The sequence below is a fragment of the Paralichthys olivaceus genome, chromosome 16 (assembly GCF_024713975.1).
Source record: "Paralichthys olivaceus isolate ysfri-2021 chromosome 16, ASM2471397v2, whole genome shotgun sequence".
NCBI classification, from domain to species: Eukaryota; Metazoa; Chordata; class Actinopteri; order Pleuronectiformes; family Paralichthyidae; genus Paralichthys; species Paralichthys olivaceus.
The window spans coordinates 3,232,424-3,247,673 of record NC_091108.1 but is presented as its reverse complement, the minus strand read 5'-3'; the positions used below and the strand labels follow the sequence as shown (position 1 = coordinate 3,247,673).

The window sequence follows — 15,250 nt, the reverse complement described above, 5'->3', positions numbered from 1 at the left end:
GGAAGGATGAGCAGACAACTTAACAACATAAAAGGCAAGAATCAATCCACTCCAGCATCAACCACACAAACAAGTCCTTCAAAATAAAAGCCTGGAGTCCTCCTCACCGTGCTTGTTGATGAGCAGGGCCAGGTACTCTCTGTAATACGAGGAGACGTAGAGCAGCAGAGCCGGACTCTGATTGGTCCTGAAGCTCAGCGAGACGTTCTCTCCTCTCAGCGTCATGTCGGAGTAGATGGAGGACGGCAGGGCGCTGCTGTTCCTCATCAACTCGTACGGCTCCTTGAAGGTGTAGCTGACGGACGTCGTGGACTCGAAGGTGGCCGACACCTCTGGAGGAAGGATGTGGTTGATTTTTGCAGATGAACAGACAATTAAGTCACAACATCTGAATTCATTAAAGGGAATAAAATCTATTTATCAATGGTTAAAGTTTAAGTTGACAAACACCAACATTTGTAAGCTGCCGTTTCTCACGTACGCCCCCCCCCCCCCCCCCCCCCCCCCCCCATGCCCTCAAGCTTCAAAATGTAATCTTGTTTTACCTCTAAACATTTACAAGAGCTCTTTTTCTCCTGTTGAATGAACCAGACACTAAAAATAGATGGTAAGCGGAGGAGAGAGGATGAGACTTTATATTATTTGTGTACCTGTGTGGCAGAAGACCCCGGTGTACGCTGACAGGCCACAGTCACAGTGGAAGCCGTTGGCTCTCTCCACGCAGCGGCCCTGGTTCTGGCAGAGCGAGTCGTAGCTGCTGCAGTGACCCGGGCAGCCGGGTCGAACCCCGGGTGTGATCTTCGCCCTCTCCTCCAGGTCCAGGGTGACGCCGTTCAGCTGCAGAGAGCGAATACAGCCCCGGAAGCCCTTCTGTCTGGACGCTGTGCCTCCTGAACACACGGAAACACAACGTTTTATTTTAGATTTAGATTTTAAATGGGGTTTAAAAAGGGTCCAAGTTCAGCTCTCTCATTCTGGGCATCAAGGTATTTCAGAAGAAGTTGAGGCGACAGGAAAAGTCAAGCAACGAAGTCCCAGACTGTCATCCTCAGGGGACCATGAACATTTCTACCAAACTTCATAAGATAGATCTGGCAAAACATTCCACACAAAACAAAAAGGTGGCACTGGAGGTAAAGTCAGGGATCCAGAGACATCCTCTGGGAACCATGACACACACTCTGTTGGTTTCAGACCTTCTCTCTTGTGTGTCCTGATAATTCTGAGTCTATGTTTTCTGTCTCTCTGGTTTTCTCACGTCTCCTCCTCTTGTCATGAGCAGCAGATCCACGTCGCCTCTGCTCCTCCATCAGCTTTAAACTGTCAACTCTCCTCTCTTCAAATGAAATGATGAAAAAACCAGCCGAGGTGACGACAAGCTTTTTCACAGAGAAGGTGGAAATAACAGTTTCGGGGGGCATAACTTTCATCAGCTGTCTTTCTGCTTGTCTAACAGGATACGCTGCAAACTTCAACGTGTCAGCTCACGCTGCGCTCAGCGTCGTCTAATGGTCACCGTTTGTTCGCTCGGATTCAACATGACACCCTCTTATTTCTGCAGTGATCACAGACTGAAGCTCATCGTGCTCGGAGCGGCGTTTGGCTCCGAGTGTGTGAAGCTGACAACTTCCTATTGTACAGCAGCAGCGTTTCACACCGATAAATCACTGAGCTCAGTTAAGGCCTCGTCTCTCAGGGCTGATATGACTCATTAACTATTGAAACAACTAAGCAACGGAGGATATGAAACTTGTCTAAATATTTCCTCTGAGGGAGAAAGAGTCATTTTCATCCTTATCACGTCTCCTGACAATCATCATTCAACATTCAGATCTTAAGACTTCTGATTAGTGACACACTGACACACCTCACATACACTCGTTAACCTGTTCTCGTTATAGCACAGCTAGCACGTTTTATAATCACAGCGAGTCAAACCCAGTAGTTACACCCTGCCTGTGCATGGAGTGAATAAAGCTCAGTAAATAACAAATAAGGCCACTGAAAAGCATCCAAACACACTCGTTACCTCTACTGCAGGAGCAGATTTATTCAGAAACTAGAATTGTCGAAGTTGACGAATTGCCAACTCGAGGCGTTCGTAAGACAAAACGTTCACGAGGCAAAAAAGGGATTCGTGTGGTCACAGCGATCTCGACTTTTGATCTCAGTCCACAAAATGTTGCAAACACATCTCAAGTCTAAAAGTTTCCTCAAATGAAGAAAAAGTTCAACACAAGAGCAGATTTGTATATTTAGATTTCTAGTCATTTGTTTTAATTTGTCTCTGAGTATTGGTAAAACACTACACTTCATAAACACTACAAATATTACTATTATTATTATTTATTAATATTTGTATTATTAGTAGTAGTAGTAGTATTATATAGACTGTATGGCCTAATGCACCAAGTTCAAATATCAGCTTTAAGAAACAAAAAATATTCAGCTTCAGTTGCTGAACCGTTCTTTGTGAATAAATAGAAATAAAAATATGAAGAATTATTATCCTGAAACCGAATTATTATTTTCAGATCATGTTACTGAACTGTGGAGGATCAAGCTGCAGAATCGACTGATAATATATATATTTATATATATATATATATATAATCCAGGGACACGTGACGCAAACAGCAGGAGGAATCTTGAAAATCCTTGTACAAGCATGTGCTTTAGTCCCAGAGACAGAAGAACAAACTGTGTCTGAATCGACTGTGACGCAGCACAAACACACAAAGGATTAAACATCCAAACAAGGCAAAACAAAAGATGATAAACCTTCACAGAAGAAGTCGTTTCTGCTTCATCGCACTCAAAACTGCTGCGTGTGGAGTTTCTCAGCATCTCCACTACAAACAATGCAGGAAGGAGAGAATGAACAATGCTGTGGATTAGAAAGTAATTAATCTAAACAATGGAGTTCAGCTCCTTATAAAGCAAGGCAGGATTATCACTCATATACAGTGTAGATATATGGCGTCTGACTTTATACAGAGCAACACAGCATCTTCTAATTCAAACACCGGAGCAGTTTTCCTTACAAATCAAGACTAATAAATACAATGCCTGCGTTGAGAGGGTTTATGAATTTAAACAAGCCGAGAGCCGTTAATCCAAATAAATCAATATTTCACATACAGCAGATCTACAGGCAGCTTTGTGTGCTCATGAATTAATGATACATTCATAATCCTGCAACAACTGCATGTAAAGGCCCGAACAAAGAAATGAAAACATTGCTTAAGCACTGTTTTACAAGTCACAAGTAGAAATACACAGCCTGTGAAAAACGGTTCAATTATTTCTTCTGTGGTTCTGGAAGGACAGCAGCCGTGACTCTCGTGTTGGGTTTTAAAAGACAGATTTATAATAATAATAATAATAATAATTTTAAACTCAAAACACAGCTACAAGTTAGAAATGACAAAATTAATTAAAAACTGGGGGAGGGGAGTTTATTTATCTCCCAGTAAAGGATGAATGAAAGAGTTTGTCTTTCATATATGAAGACTTAACTAGTGTTTTATTGTTGATTGCTACTTTTAGTGACGACTTCCCACAAATACAGGATCCTTTTTTTTCAGCACAGGTTGGTTCAAATATTCATTGGAACCCTTATTTGCAATTAAATTACAAATTGGTTTATTCAAGCAAAACCAGGGTCGTCGGTGCTCCTTAATTATCCCTGTGTTCGTGGTTCGCTCACATGGTGTAACGGCACCTTATTTGCAGATTAACCTGAAGCCCGGTGGCTTCTTCCAGGGTTCAGCGTCTCATTCACAAACACTATAAAAAAGCGAGGGACGCATCCGCTGTTACAGGGATCAAACCTGTGAATAGGTTTTCGGTTTCTGCACAAACGTGAACCTCAGTGCTGCTGATGTCACAGCTCTCCTCCAGAGCCAGTCCATACCGGCACATTTCCAATCTAACACACAGAATAAATCCATTAGTACACTGTGCTGATAATTCCGAGGTAAATATATATACAAGGTTCAGGCTGATGGTCACGACCTGCTGGCTACTTACAGCGGATTATAAGATAAACACATTCATCCAATCAATATTCACCTCGGTGTCCCTGCAGCTGCCTTCGTCCAATCTCATCACTGTTGTTTTGTTTCCCTCCGCACTGTGTTTACTGATATGAAGTGACGCACATTATATTTACAGAATCAGAAATCCTGATCAGAACCGATGGATTTTCATTATGTTTTTCCTGCTGCAGATTCTCACACAGACTCTGATTTTAAATAGAGAATCAACTTCAGCAGAAGTTGAAGCCGATATAGACGAAGGAGCCGCTCTGATGACGTAGCTGTTGATATTCTCCTCGTCAGTGTGACTGCTAATGAATCACTTACAGGTTCATCTGCAGATCATCTGTATATATAACACCACTGCTCCCTGCTGCATGTTTATTTATCCAATGTCATCACAAATCATCGACTCAGCACTTTTATATCCAGCAGCGTCGAGCCAACAGCTGTTTAAGAATATTTCTCTTTTTCAGAGCAGGATTGTGAGAAGAGGTCAGACCTCCGAGCGTCGCGGGACTCGGATCAGACTACCGGGAGTTTATGCTGAAGGCTCGACGAGCAGACTCAGCGGCTTTTATATCCAATATCGCTGAGAAGACAACAGGATTTAGCCAAAAGGAGATTTAGAGGAAAATAAAGAATATTTTTAGCCCTTTTCTTCTGAGGATTTAATCACAGCCAGAAACAGAATCGTTTCCAATAATAACCCGATTAAAAAACGTGAAAACATTATTTTCTGATTACCTTAACCTGATTATATATCGGGAAAAATCTTGTATGAATAATTTTTTTTAAGTTACTCTCCATTTCTTCTATCATTAATTATGTGCTTCTGAATCTACAGCCACGCTTATAACACATTTATCAGATTATGACCTCCACTCGTAAAATGTCTTCTTTTTTTTTCAGTTTTTTGTCCGTGAGGTCAAACAGATACATGAATAATTCTGGGCCTCGGAGGGAGACGCAGATTTCTCGATGAGCTGCTTTAACAGCAGAGGAAGCACAATCAGCTCTGAACAGTCCAGGGTTTCGTGCAGCGGCAGATAATGTGATCAAAAACAAAATTGGACTGAAGAGGTGAAAGTTGTGGAACTGAGCTGCTCTATCTGTTCTGTGTCTGCTGAAGAAGTGTGTGTGTGTGTGTGTGTGTGTGTGTGTGTGTGTGTGTGAGATACAGAAGAACTCTGCTACTAACGAGGCCAACGTTCACTGTGCTCGTGTGTTTCCTCCTCACCTATGAACAGCTGGCTGTTGAGCTGCAGGTGGAAGTGTCCATCAGCCGGAGCCTCCTGCGCGGCGGCGGGAAGCTCGTCCAATCGAAGCGTCGCCTCCTTGACGTTCCGCTCGGCTCGGACCCGATGCCACCTGTTGTCGTTCAGAGAGACGTTCGACTCCACGAGAACGTCCAGCGGCCCGTTACCGACGTCGAAGGAGAAAACCACCTCGGTGGAGGCTGACGAGACAAGAAGAAGGGTTTTTACCGAAAGCAGAGGAAATGTTTGTTTCAGTGAAGTCATGTAGAGACTCAGAGTTTAAGCAGAATTATAGAGATTATTTAAAAAAATTCTTCTGACGCATAAGATCATCAACGTCTTTATAACACGGTGCCAGTGACTTTGTTCTGAGGGTGGGCGGGATGGAAATAAAATCTTTTATCCTAGTAACTCAAATCTTCCATTGTCGTAATAATAAGTTTCAACAATGTATTTCGTAGCAAATCAATTAAGGAAGTGTTTATGGAAGCAGCTGGGAGTGCTTTAGGTTAATAACACAATCCAAGAAACAATACAGTGAGCAATTAGGCCCAGTGATCAACAATAACTGCTCACAATGGTACAATACACACAGTATGGATCATCCTATCGCTGGGGCCCGATGGGACGCGGAGGAGCTGAACAGTCGAGCCCACATTTTCAAAATCTCTCGCCTCTCAAAGAGCTCTGCTCTGCTCACACAATCCCTCTCATGTTCTTTTCAAACGGAGAGGATCTCGGAGAGTGTCTCTGAAACAAATCCTCTTTTTTCCTGTTTTTGGAAGGAGGGGATGCGTTTCTCTGGAAGCGGAGAACAAGATTAAACGAACCTCAAGGCTTCCGACAGTAACTTCGTTTGGAAATTGTTCTCAGGACCGGCTGTGGCGTTACAAGAGCGATCTGAGGCAGCTGCCAGCAGAGCAGCAGTATTCAAAGCTGGAACAACCACGCTGACAGTGATTTCCCTGAGGACGGAGGCTGTTGCTGCTGCAGTGTCCCTGAGTTAGATTCTGTGTGTGTCCCTTCAAATCTCATCTATAAGCAAATGCACAGTGAGGCACAAAAATAGCAAATGGAATTTGATGAAACAGACTCATTGAGCTTCAGAAAACAACTGATTTCAACACCAGATTCACGACTTTCCACACATGTCAGCTTATAAATGTGCAGCTCATTGTTCACTGCATCAAAGTCCAAACCATAAAGACAGAGAGAGCGGCCCGGGGGATATTTATTCCATAATTTAAATGACACCACAGCACAGAGGGATGTAAATGTAAAACAAAACGTAAACACCTACGCAGCCACAACACTGTGGAGCCAATAAAGTCAAATAATGCCCTCTGGGTTACCGATGTCATATTGTAAATGACACACACACCGTGGACGATAGCGAGGAGGTGAAGCAGAGCGAGAGCAACATCTGAAATAGAAGAGTTTAAGGCTCGTAATGTTACTGGAAGTTTCCTTCTCTTTACTTGTTGTCAGTGAGGAGCTGTTTAAACTGGACAAAATAAAAAGGAAACACCAAGAAACTTCCAGCTTTTCCCTCTGGTCTGTGATCAAAGAACAGACGTAAGAAAATCTGCCCAACGCTGCATTTTTATCAGGATTACACAAAACTATGAGATAGAAAATTGGCGGAAGGACGAAGCATGGGTCAGGGAAAAGTGAGTAAATTGTATTAATTATATTAATCATCATGCCAGAGAGAAGCTGTTTAGAGGTTAGATGGTTCCATAATGTACGAAAGAGCTGAACGGCCGTGGATATGAAAAACAACCCCCCAAGTGTCTTTTGAATGAGATGTTACATTTGGGTAATGTTTCGGTGTCAGGTGCAGATCTGTGCAGTTAAACTTTATGTGGCACTTAAAGCAGAGTCAGGAAGGTCAAGACAACTTAGTTCAACCAAAGTACAATAAACAATATTCTCCCTGCAGAGCAGATTGATACAGATTATGTCTGAAACCTCCGAGTTTCACAGTAATCCAGATTAAATCGTCACCCTCGACTGCCACTTACACCTCAGCTCGATGCGGATGAAGTCTTTGATGCCCAGGTTTTCCAGGAACACACCCGAGGAGGCCGTGGTTTTAAACAGGAAGGAGATGTCGGCGCTCAGCTCTCCGTGGAAGGTGGGAAAGTGGAGGTACGACGTCTCCTTGTCGAAAAACGCAGCGTTCCAGAAATTCTCTGAAAGACACAGTCGAGAGATTAAAATGGGAACCACGTAGGAAACAAATGAGCCGACGTGTTGAGCTAATGAGCGTACACAAGGGTATGATTTCTGTTAAAGGCTCTTGTTTGATTGATCATGACAAACATGTATTTATCCATCTACTTGGGTAGAAATAAATGGCTGTAATTACAATTAAATGAAATAAGGAAAAGCAGCATGCAAATCTGATTCACTCAGATTTGCGTGAATGCATTTAATGAGAGGCAAGTATTACAGTGTGAAATCTTAAAAAGGAAATGTGCATTAGAAACAGTTCTGCTGATGATAATAAGCCTCTAGATATGGAGATAAGCTCCCCAGAAGGATCCATTCATCACGTAATTCGCAGGTGGAATAAGAAATTAAAGTTAAAATTAAACAACAGACCTGAGAGAATTTATTTCTCCGAAATAACAAGTTATTATTTATTTGCTGCTGAGTGTGAATCTACGTTTTGTCGGTTTGAGCTTTTGTTGACAAAGTATTTTCCATCACATAAAGGTTTCTATGTATTAAGTGCAACCATGGCAACCAGAACTGGACTTACTGTCTCCTTGACAACGGAGCGGTCCCACCCTGTACGCCGCCTCTGACCCCGCCCTCTGGATGTCACCCAGCGCCAGAGACCTGACTGGGAGACTCTCCTTATGGGTGATCAGGCCCGAGTCTTCAGCCCTGCAGGAGGAGGAAGAGGAGGAGGGAGGAAGAGATGAAGGAGAAGAACAAGGGGATGATGTTATAAGGAAGATGGAGAGAAAAGAAAGCAAAACAAAAAAAAAAAGGATGGAGAAAGTAAAAGACAGAAAAAGGTCAAGAAAGAGGGGGCAACAGAGAAAAGAGATGACGGAAGGAGGAGGAGGAATAGGAGGTGATGATGGGGGGTTGAAGAGAGGAAAAAGGGAGATGAGGTGATGATAAAGAAAGGTAAGAAGTAGAGAGTGGGAAGAGAGAAATAAGGAAAAGGAGGAGAAAGAATAGAAGGTAAAGAGATCATGAAGGACAAAAGAGGAAGGAGAAGAAAACGAGAAGGAGAAGAATGAAAGAGATGTGAAGAGAAGACAAGATGACGGAGGGAGCAATGTGAGAAAGGAGAAGGAGGAAGGAGAGGTAAGAAGAAGAAGAAGGGTGAGAAAGGAGAAGGAGAAATGAGGAAGAAAGAGATTCAGAAAACAGAAGAGGCATAGGCAGAGGAGGATGAAGCAGAAGGTGAGGAGGAGGAGGAGGAGGAGGAGGAGGAGGAGGAGGAGGAGGAGGAGGAATACGAGGACATGTAAGAGTGGAGGATGGAGAAGAATGAAAAAGTACAGAGGAGGAAGTGTAAAGAAGGAGAAATATTAAAAGAGGAAATATTGTAAGAGATGAAATGAAAGAGGAGAAAATATAGAAGAAGTGACAGAAGTAGGAGGAGAAGGGAATAACTCAGTTTTAGTATAAACAACTTTTTATTGGTTTGACAACCAACATAAATTCTTATAATTAGGTGAATCTGTCACTGTAACATTCCTCCACAGGTGAATGTGGAAAGAATGTTCCTCCTCGTTTTATTAGTTTGTGCATCTGAAAGTAAAAAGAGATTTATTTGACACAACTTAATCTACAGCTCCACAGAACGACCCTGAGTCAGGAGCTTTACTTTACGGGCACATCCGGCTCAAACTGACCCATGGATAGTTTCAGACCGAAGGAGTTGAGAGAGTGTGAAAAAAAAGAGTTACAGGATTGTTTGTAGTCAATCCAGTAACCGAGCTGACCAGACACTGACGTCAGTCGCCCGATGAATGTCAAGTGTAGGTCGACGCAGCCTAAATCTTTTTTAGTGCGCTCCCTAAATTACAAAGTGAAAACCAAAACTGACCAGATCACATGAAGATGTGGAACAAACACTTGGTTCAGACTCTCAGGTGTGAAAACGTCATTAAACTCATCTGCTTGTTTTCAGCAGCAATCGTCTGTCGTTTGTTTCTCTTCTGTCGCTGCTGCATTTATTACTGCAGTTTATTTATTATTATTTATCATATTCAGCCTCTGCATCAAAGTTTCATTAATTCTCTGTGAAAACGCTGCAGCTAAATACAAATAAACAAAAAATGAGTAAAAACAGAGGGTGAAAGACGACTGTGCTGTGAGGTGAAGCAGTTTCTCTAATCTACCTGAATACATTGAAGTAACATACGAGCATGAATGCGTGGTCATTTATAAAGGGCCGTACCACTCCAGGCGGTCGGCGTCACAGTTGCAGTAGTGTTGGGGGTCCACACAGTCGCCCTGCAGGCCGCAGGCGCACTGCTGGCTGCCTGGTTGAGCTCCGCCCCAGTATGCCTGGAGAAGACCGGAGCCGGGACCGCCGAGCCACCAGCTGAACGGAGAGCCCTCTGAAACACACACACAAGCAAAGACTCACTTCTTTGTACACGTTGAACAAGTTTAACCTCAGAAAACCTTTTATCTTGTTCATGCTGCTGCGACCTGGAGGGAATCGAGGGGAATCTGGGACTGATCGAGTCGAACAAAGGACGGCGAGGGCCGGTTGATAACTGAAGTTCTGTGAGATCCTGTTTCGGGAAACAAAGTGTGCGGTCCTGCATCTCGACAATAGATCAAAAATCTGTTACATCTGTCGTTATGTCTGCGGCAGATATAACCTGAGCTTATTATAACACTCCTACATATATATTGTCATGCAGTGTGTTCTGTCAAGAGACGTCTCATTGTTTCCTTTAGAGTTGAGCCTAAAATCCAGGGTCGAAAGCTCTGTCAAACTGACCTAAACCACATCTTCAGCTCTTTCTGGATTATTAAATATTCCTGCAGGACAAACATTCCCAGTTTCTCTGTTTCTTAACTGCTGCATCTACAACTGTTCGCTTAACTGGAAAAAAAATGAGGTTGTAAAAAAAAAAAAAAAAAGAAGAAAATAAAATAAAATAAAAGCAGAGCAGCAAAAAGTTATGATGGATGCAGATCATTTTTTTAATGGTCCACACTCTGTGAGACCACAGAACTGCAGCCTCTTGCATTGGCTCATAATCGACTTGGATGCTCACGGTACATAAAATTGTAAAAGTTGTATCTCTATGGTAAAACTTTATGCCGTGGCCCCGAGGGAAACTGGGGCGGCAAGACAATATCTGAGAGCTGTAGAAAGTCCCCTCAACCTCCCAAGATGAATCCAGTGAAGTAGAGGGATGTTTTCCAGCTCCTACCCCGAACACTGAATATATTATTTTGGTTGGAGGGCGATGATGGTGTGTAGTCGGAAAATGTATTTCACATGCTCTGTGTGTGTGTGTGTGTGTCTGTGTGTGTGTGTGCATGAAGAGGATGGAGAAAAGGTGATTGGAAAGGTCTCTGTTGACTCAGCGCTTCTTTATTTTCTCACAGAGCAACAGAGTTTATAATGGAAATTCTATATATTTCTACCCATTCTACCTTTCCTGACACTTTCACCACTTTCATCCATCATTCTATACCCCCTCCCCCTCCCCCCTCAAACTAAAAAGATTGTTTTATCTCTCATGCATCTCTCATATACACGAGTTAGAAACTTCACTGCTACCGAGGAAAATTCAATGCAACTTGCGGATCAAAATGATTTCCTCAACACCTGTGATTCGATAAAAGCTCAATAAAGACAAGAAAACACTCAACAATCGTTCCAGAAAGAGGAGGAATCAAACAAATCCTTAACAACTGATTCGTCAGAATCCTGAGTGAAAGTTTGAGGCACAGGGAGAACTGATTTTATTCCTTTTGACTGAGAAGAACCAAACTTTCATCAACTTTTATTTCATCCAACAAGTCAATCAAGAACACGCTCGTGTTAGTATTTTCCTATGTTAAGTGGACACTTGAGGGGCTTTAAGGAACAGGGGCAGAAATGAAATGCTGCAGGGCTGTTTCTCTGAGATAAGATTATAAAAGATTAAAAGATTAATAGGATTAAGTTTAGATTAGATTGAAAAGTGAGATCTGCTTTTGAATTGTTAAGTATAATTACAAACTCGTATATAAAAAGTCTAACTTTGACTCCAGCAGAGAGGAGGATTTAAATTCATCGGAGTTTCAGGGTGTTTTTTATTCTGCGCATGTTTTCACAGGCACTGACTGACAACATGAATCAATAAAGAATAAAACAACTCATTCGCTGGCTGCGTTTATCTCGTCTGGCTGAGAACAAACCAGATCTCAGGTGTGAAGCCAAACATTGACCAACAGATTTAACATTAAAAAAAAACAAACGTGTCCCTCACCTGGGGTGTTCAGGAGGCGGGACTTCCTGCAGTGGTAGGACAGCTCCTGTTCGCAGTGCTGTGATTGGCTGATGACGGCCGACAGTTGCTCCTCGTGTGACGAGTAGTCGAAGTGGACTAAATGCTGGTTCTCGTCTGGAGAGGGTCGGACTCTGGTCAGCTCTGTGTTGTTGTGTTGGATCACCATCCATGTGTCTTCCTCTGGGGAATAGATCGACACGACTGATATGAATAATCTGTACATTTTCTAAATATTGAACTTGTGTTTTCGGTGAAAATGAAACAGTTTCCTGTGAAATTTGAACTTCAGGGGTTCTGGACACTTGGATGACGCCACAGGAGCAGAAAGGAGAAAACAATTCACACGAGATGAAAAGAGAAGATCAGCAGACAGGGAATGAGGATGTGTGTCATCATAATTCACATTTATATGATTATTCAAATGACATGAAGAATTGAGACGTGAGAAGACGGAGCCACTGAGGTGGAGGAGAACAGAAAAAAAAAAAAGGTGGGTGGAGGATAAGATGGATCAGAGCGTCATCATTTACGATTATGTAAATGTTCGTCGTACAGAACTTTGAGTGATGATGGGAGGATGAAGGAGAGAGAGAGAGAGAGAGAGAGAGAGAGAGTCACCTGTCATGTTGCAGTAGACCAGCTGTGGTTTGATTGATCCGCTGCCGTCCACGTCGATGTAGAAATGACCCGACGTGTTGCCGTTGTGTTTGTACGCCTCGCACGACTGCTCGTACACAGCTGTGAGGAAAAAACAACAACGAGACGCATCACGTCAACATCAAAACACACATCGGCTGATACGCAGGAGCTGTGAGGGGATGATCGCACAGTGGAGGATTATGGGGGTTTCTGTCTGTGTCACCGCTGAATCACAACCAGAGAAAATCCTCAGGTTTTATTTTTACAGCAGCGTCACAGAAAGATCGGTCCAGCTGACGGGGACAGATCCTGTGTAGACGGTAAATATATGTTTTTTATACAAAGTTTGTTCAAGTTGTTCATGTTTCCAGTAAAATTGGTTTTAATTAGTGATAAGATGATATAAAAACATGCTGAGACGTCATGATTGGACAACGATGTTCGTATCCAGGATATCTCGATTTCATTTCTGGTTAGTGGGATAAAGTGAAGACACGTCCTTCGTTTTTATTAAGCCTGCGCTCTTGACAAATCTTCCTCTTGCTCCTCCAGTCCCAAACACACACACACTCACACTCACACACACGCACACAACCACACACACACACACCAGTGCTTCCTCTGCAGTCATATAAGTCAAATCCATATCTTAAGGTTCCCACTCTCCGCTCACCTGCTTATCTCTCCTCCTCTCCGCAGCTAAAGACCTTTTATTCACCACATGGCCTCAGTGTGGTTACAGCAATAAAAATGAGACCAGAGCAGAGGTGAAGTGTGCAGGGCTCAAGGTTTCAGCTCGAAGGCAACTGGAACAGAGCGAGTAAACCTCGCCCACTGTTTCACCTCGCTGTTACACTTCCATTTATTTACTCCACATTTGGCAGACAGACTCATTAACCTCCATCACATCACTCAGGAATAACAGATTCTATTTAAATGTTGGTTATGGTTTTTTTTAAAGTCTGAGTGGGTTCTGTTTTTTATTGTTTTGGTTTTAAGAACATCGAAGTCACAGAGACAATAAATATTATTTTCTAACCTATTCTCTTTTAGAACTACAGGATAGAAACAATAGCTAATGGCTGAAACTTTACTTTACTATACAGTATTACTTATTCTGACACTCGGTGTCTCGGTGGACTCGTTCTTCATCTGTCTCGAGCTCATATCTCTCTCTTAGTGTTCCGTGGTCATGTGGTGACGTCTGTCTGACTTACAGCTGTGGCAGGTCGCGCCGCTGTAGCCGCTGTCCGAGCAGTTACAGTGGAAGATGGTCCAGGACTGACTGCAGTGGCCGCCATGTTCACAACGACTGGGAGAACACCTGAGACAGAGACAGGGAGGGAGAGAGGGAGAGAGGGGGAGAGATTGTCGTCAAAGTTTGACATTGTGGAATTCTCATAGACCTGCTGTCAACAAACTTGCTTAGTTGCGTTATTAAATTTGATTAATTGGCTAAATCTTTGTCGTGACACTAGAACATGAGAAAGAAAAGTGGCTGACGAGAGAGTCACTGTTTCTGCTGTTTACAAAGAATCCCAAACTTTCCTCTGTTAATTATAATGTTCATCTATTTGCTGTTGCCCCAGTAACACGGGGGAAACCTCTCACCTTTCAAACTCTCAACCCTTCAAAGGGAGAAAAACTGCTTCATTAAACTTAACAGCCTTTTTATGAAATGCAGCTTTAATTTTCACCCCGCACTTTCATCTCGTCTCGTCTGGATTATTGTAATTTTCTGTGTTCGGGTCTCGGCCAAAAGGCCGTCTCCCGTCCTCAGCTTGTTAAAAACTCTGCTGCCAGACTTGTAACATTTTACGAGACAGAATTACATCACTCACATCCTTGGCGTCCTTGACGCTGCATTGACTGGCTACCTGTCGGATTTTAAACTTTCACTAATTACTTTTAAATCCCTACATGGACTTGCTCTGACTTACATCATAGATTCACTTGCACCCTACGATCCTCACTGCTCTTCCCACAGGCTGCCTCGGTACACATGCACGCACGCACACGCACACGCACACACAGTCATGCCAGAGTGAATGACGCATGTAATTGAGCAGCGAAGGTGACACAGTTTGAAGCGGATGTAAAGGCAACATAAATGAGCCTTTATTCAAAAATGACTTAATGGAATTCCATGAAACAAAACAAAGCTTTCTTTAATATTTCATGATTTTTTCTTGATGAAGAAAAATGATTTGACTTTTAATCAACAGTGCAGATCAGGATTTCTTGATCTACATCGGTTTGTTGGCTTCGCTTAAAGGATCGACTGAATTTCAAGAGGACTGTTGGTGCCAGTTATCTGCATTTTTGCTGTTTTTATCTTGGCTGTGTGTATTAATAAAAACCTTTGTGTAGGTTTGTCATATATTAATATTCTGTAGTATTGTTATTTGATAATGTAAAAGCTTGTTAGCCGAGGCGCTTGAAGGTCATCTCTTTAACGTCCACTGAATATGCTGCTAAATACAAGATAAGATGTGAATAAATAACGTTGTTGTAGGTTTGAGGAAAAAAAAACATTTTTCTGCCTTTCAAATGAAAGATGACAAGAATACCTTTCTCCCCCCCCTCAGAGAGATGAAAAGAATAATTTCATTACTTCACAGATTTCTCTCTTTAGATTTTTCTTTCATTTCACATAAAAGGTGAAGTTTTCTTCTGAACAGAGAGGATCCTCACTTCTGCCAGACTGTTTGAAGAAGTTCTTTAAATGAATCCAGCTCACAATGAATCTCTCCGTGTGAATTTACAGTTGATTTATAGTTGAATATCGCACTGCCGTGACCGCCATGACATCACTCCTGTT

The 15,250-nt window shown here is 42.5% G+C and overlaps 1 protein-coding gene across 3 annotated transcripts in view; it reads right to left on the bottom strand.

Annotated features, from left to right (window-relative positions):
* The window catches only part of LOC109639088 (contactin-associated protein-like 4), a 71,937-nt gene that overhangs the window by 8,731 nt on the left and 47,956 nt on the right, over positions 1 to 15,250 (bottom strand). For all 3 annotated transcript variants that reach the window (XM_069510811.1, XM_020102372.2, XM_069510810.1), the window contains exons 11-19: positions 13,647 to 13,753; positions 12,409 to 12,528; positions 11,770 to 11,970; positions 9,729 to 9,891; positions 8,067 to 8,194; positions 7,324 to 7,494; positions 5,281 to 5,499; positions 651 to 890; positions 108 to 332 (exon numbers count right to left, since the gene is read on the bottom strand). In XM_069510811.1, coding sequence (XP_069366912.1) covers positions 108 to 332; positions 651 to 890; positions 5,281 to 5,499; positions 7,324 to 7,494; positions 8,067 to 8,194; positions 9,729 to 9,891; positions 11,770 to 11,970; positions 12,409 to 12,528; positions 13,647 to 13,753 — 1,574 coding nt within the window. The remainder of the gene's footprint in view (positions 1 to 107; positions 333 to 650; positions 891 to 5,280; positions 5,500 to 7,323; positions 7,495 to 8,066; positions 8,195 to 9,728; positions 9,892 to 11,769; positions 11,971 to 12,408; positions 12,529 to 13,646; positions 13,754 to 15,250) is intronic.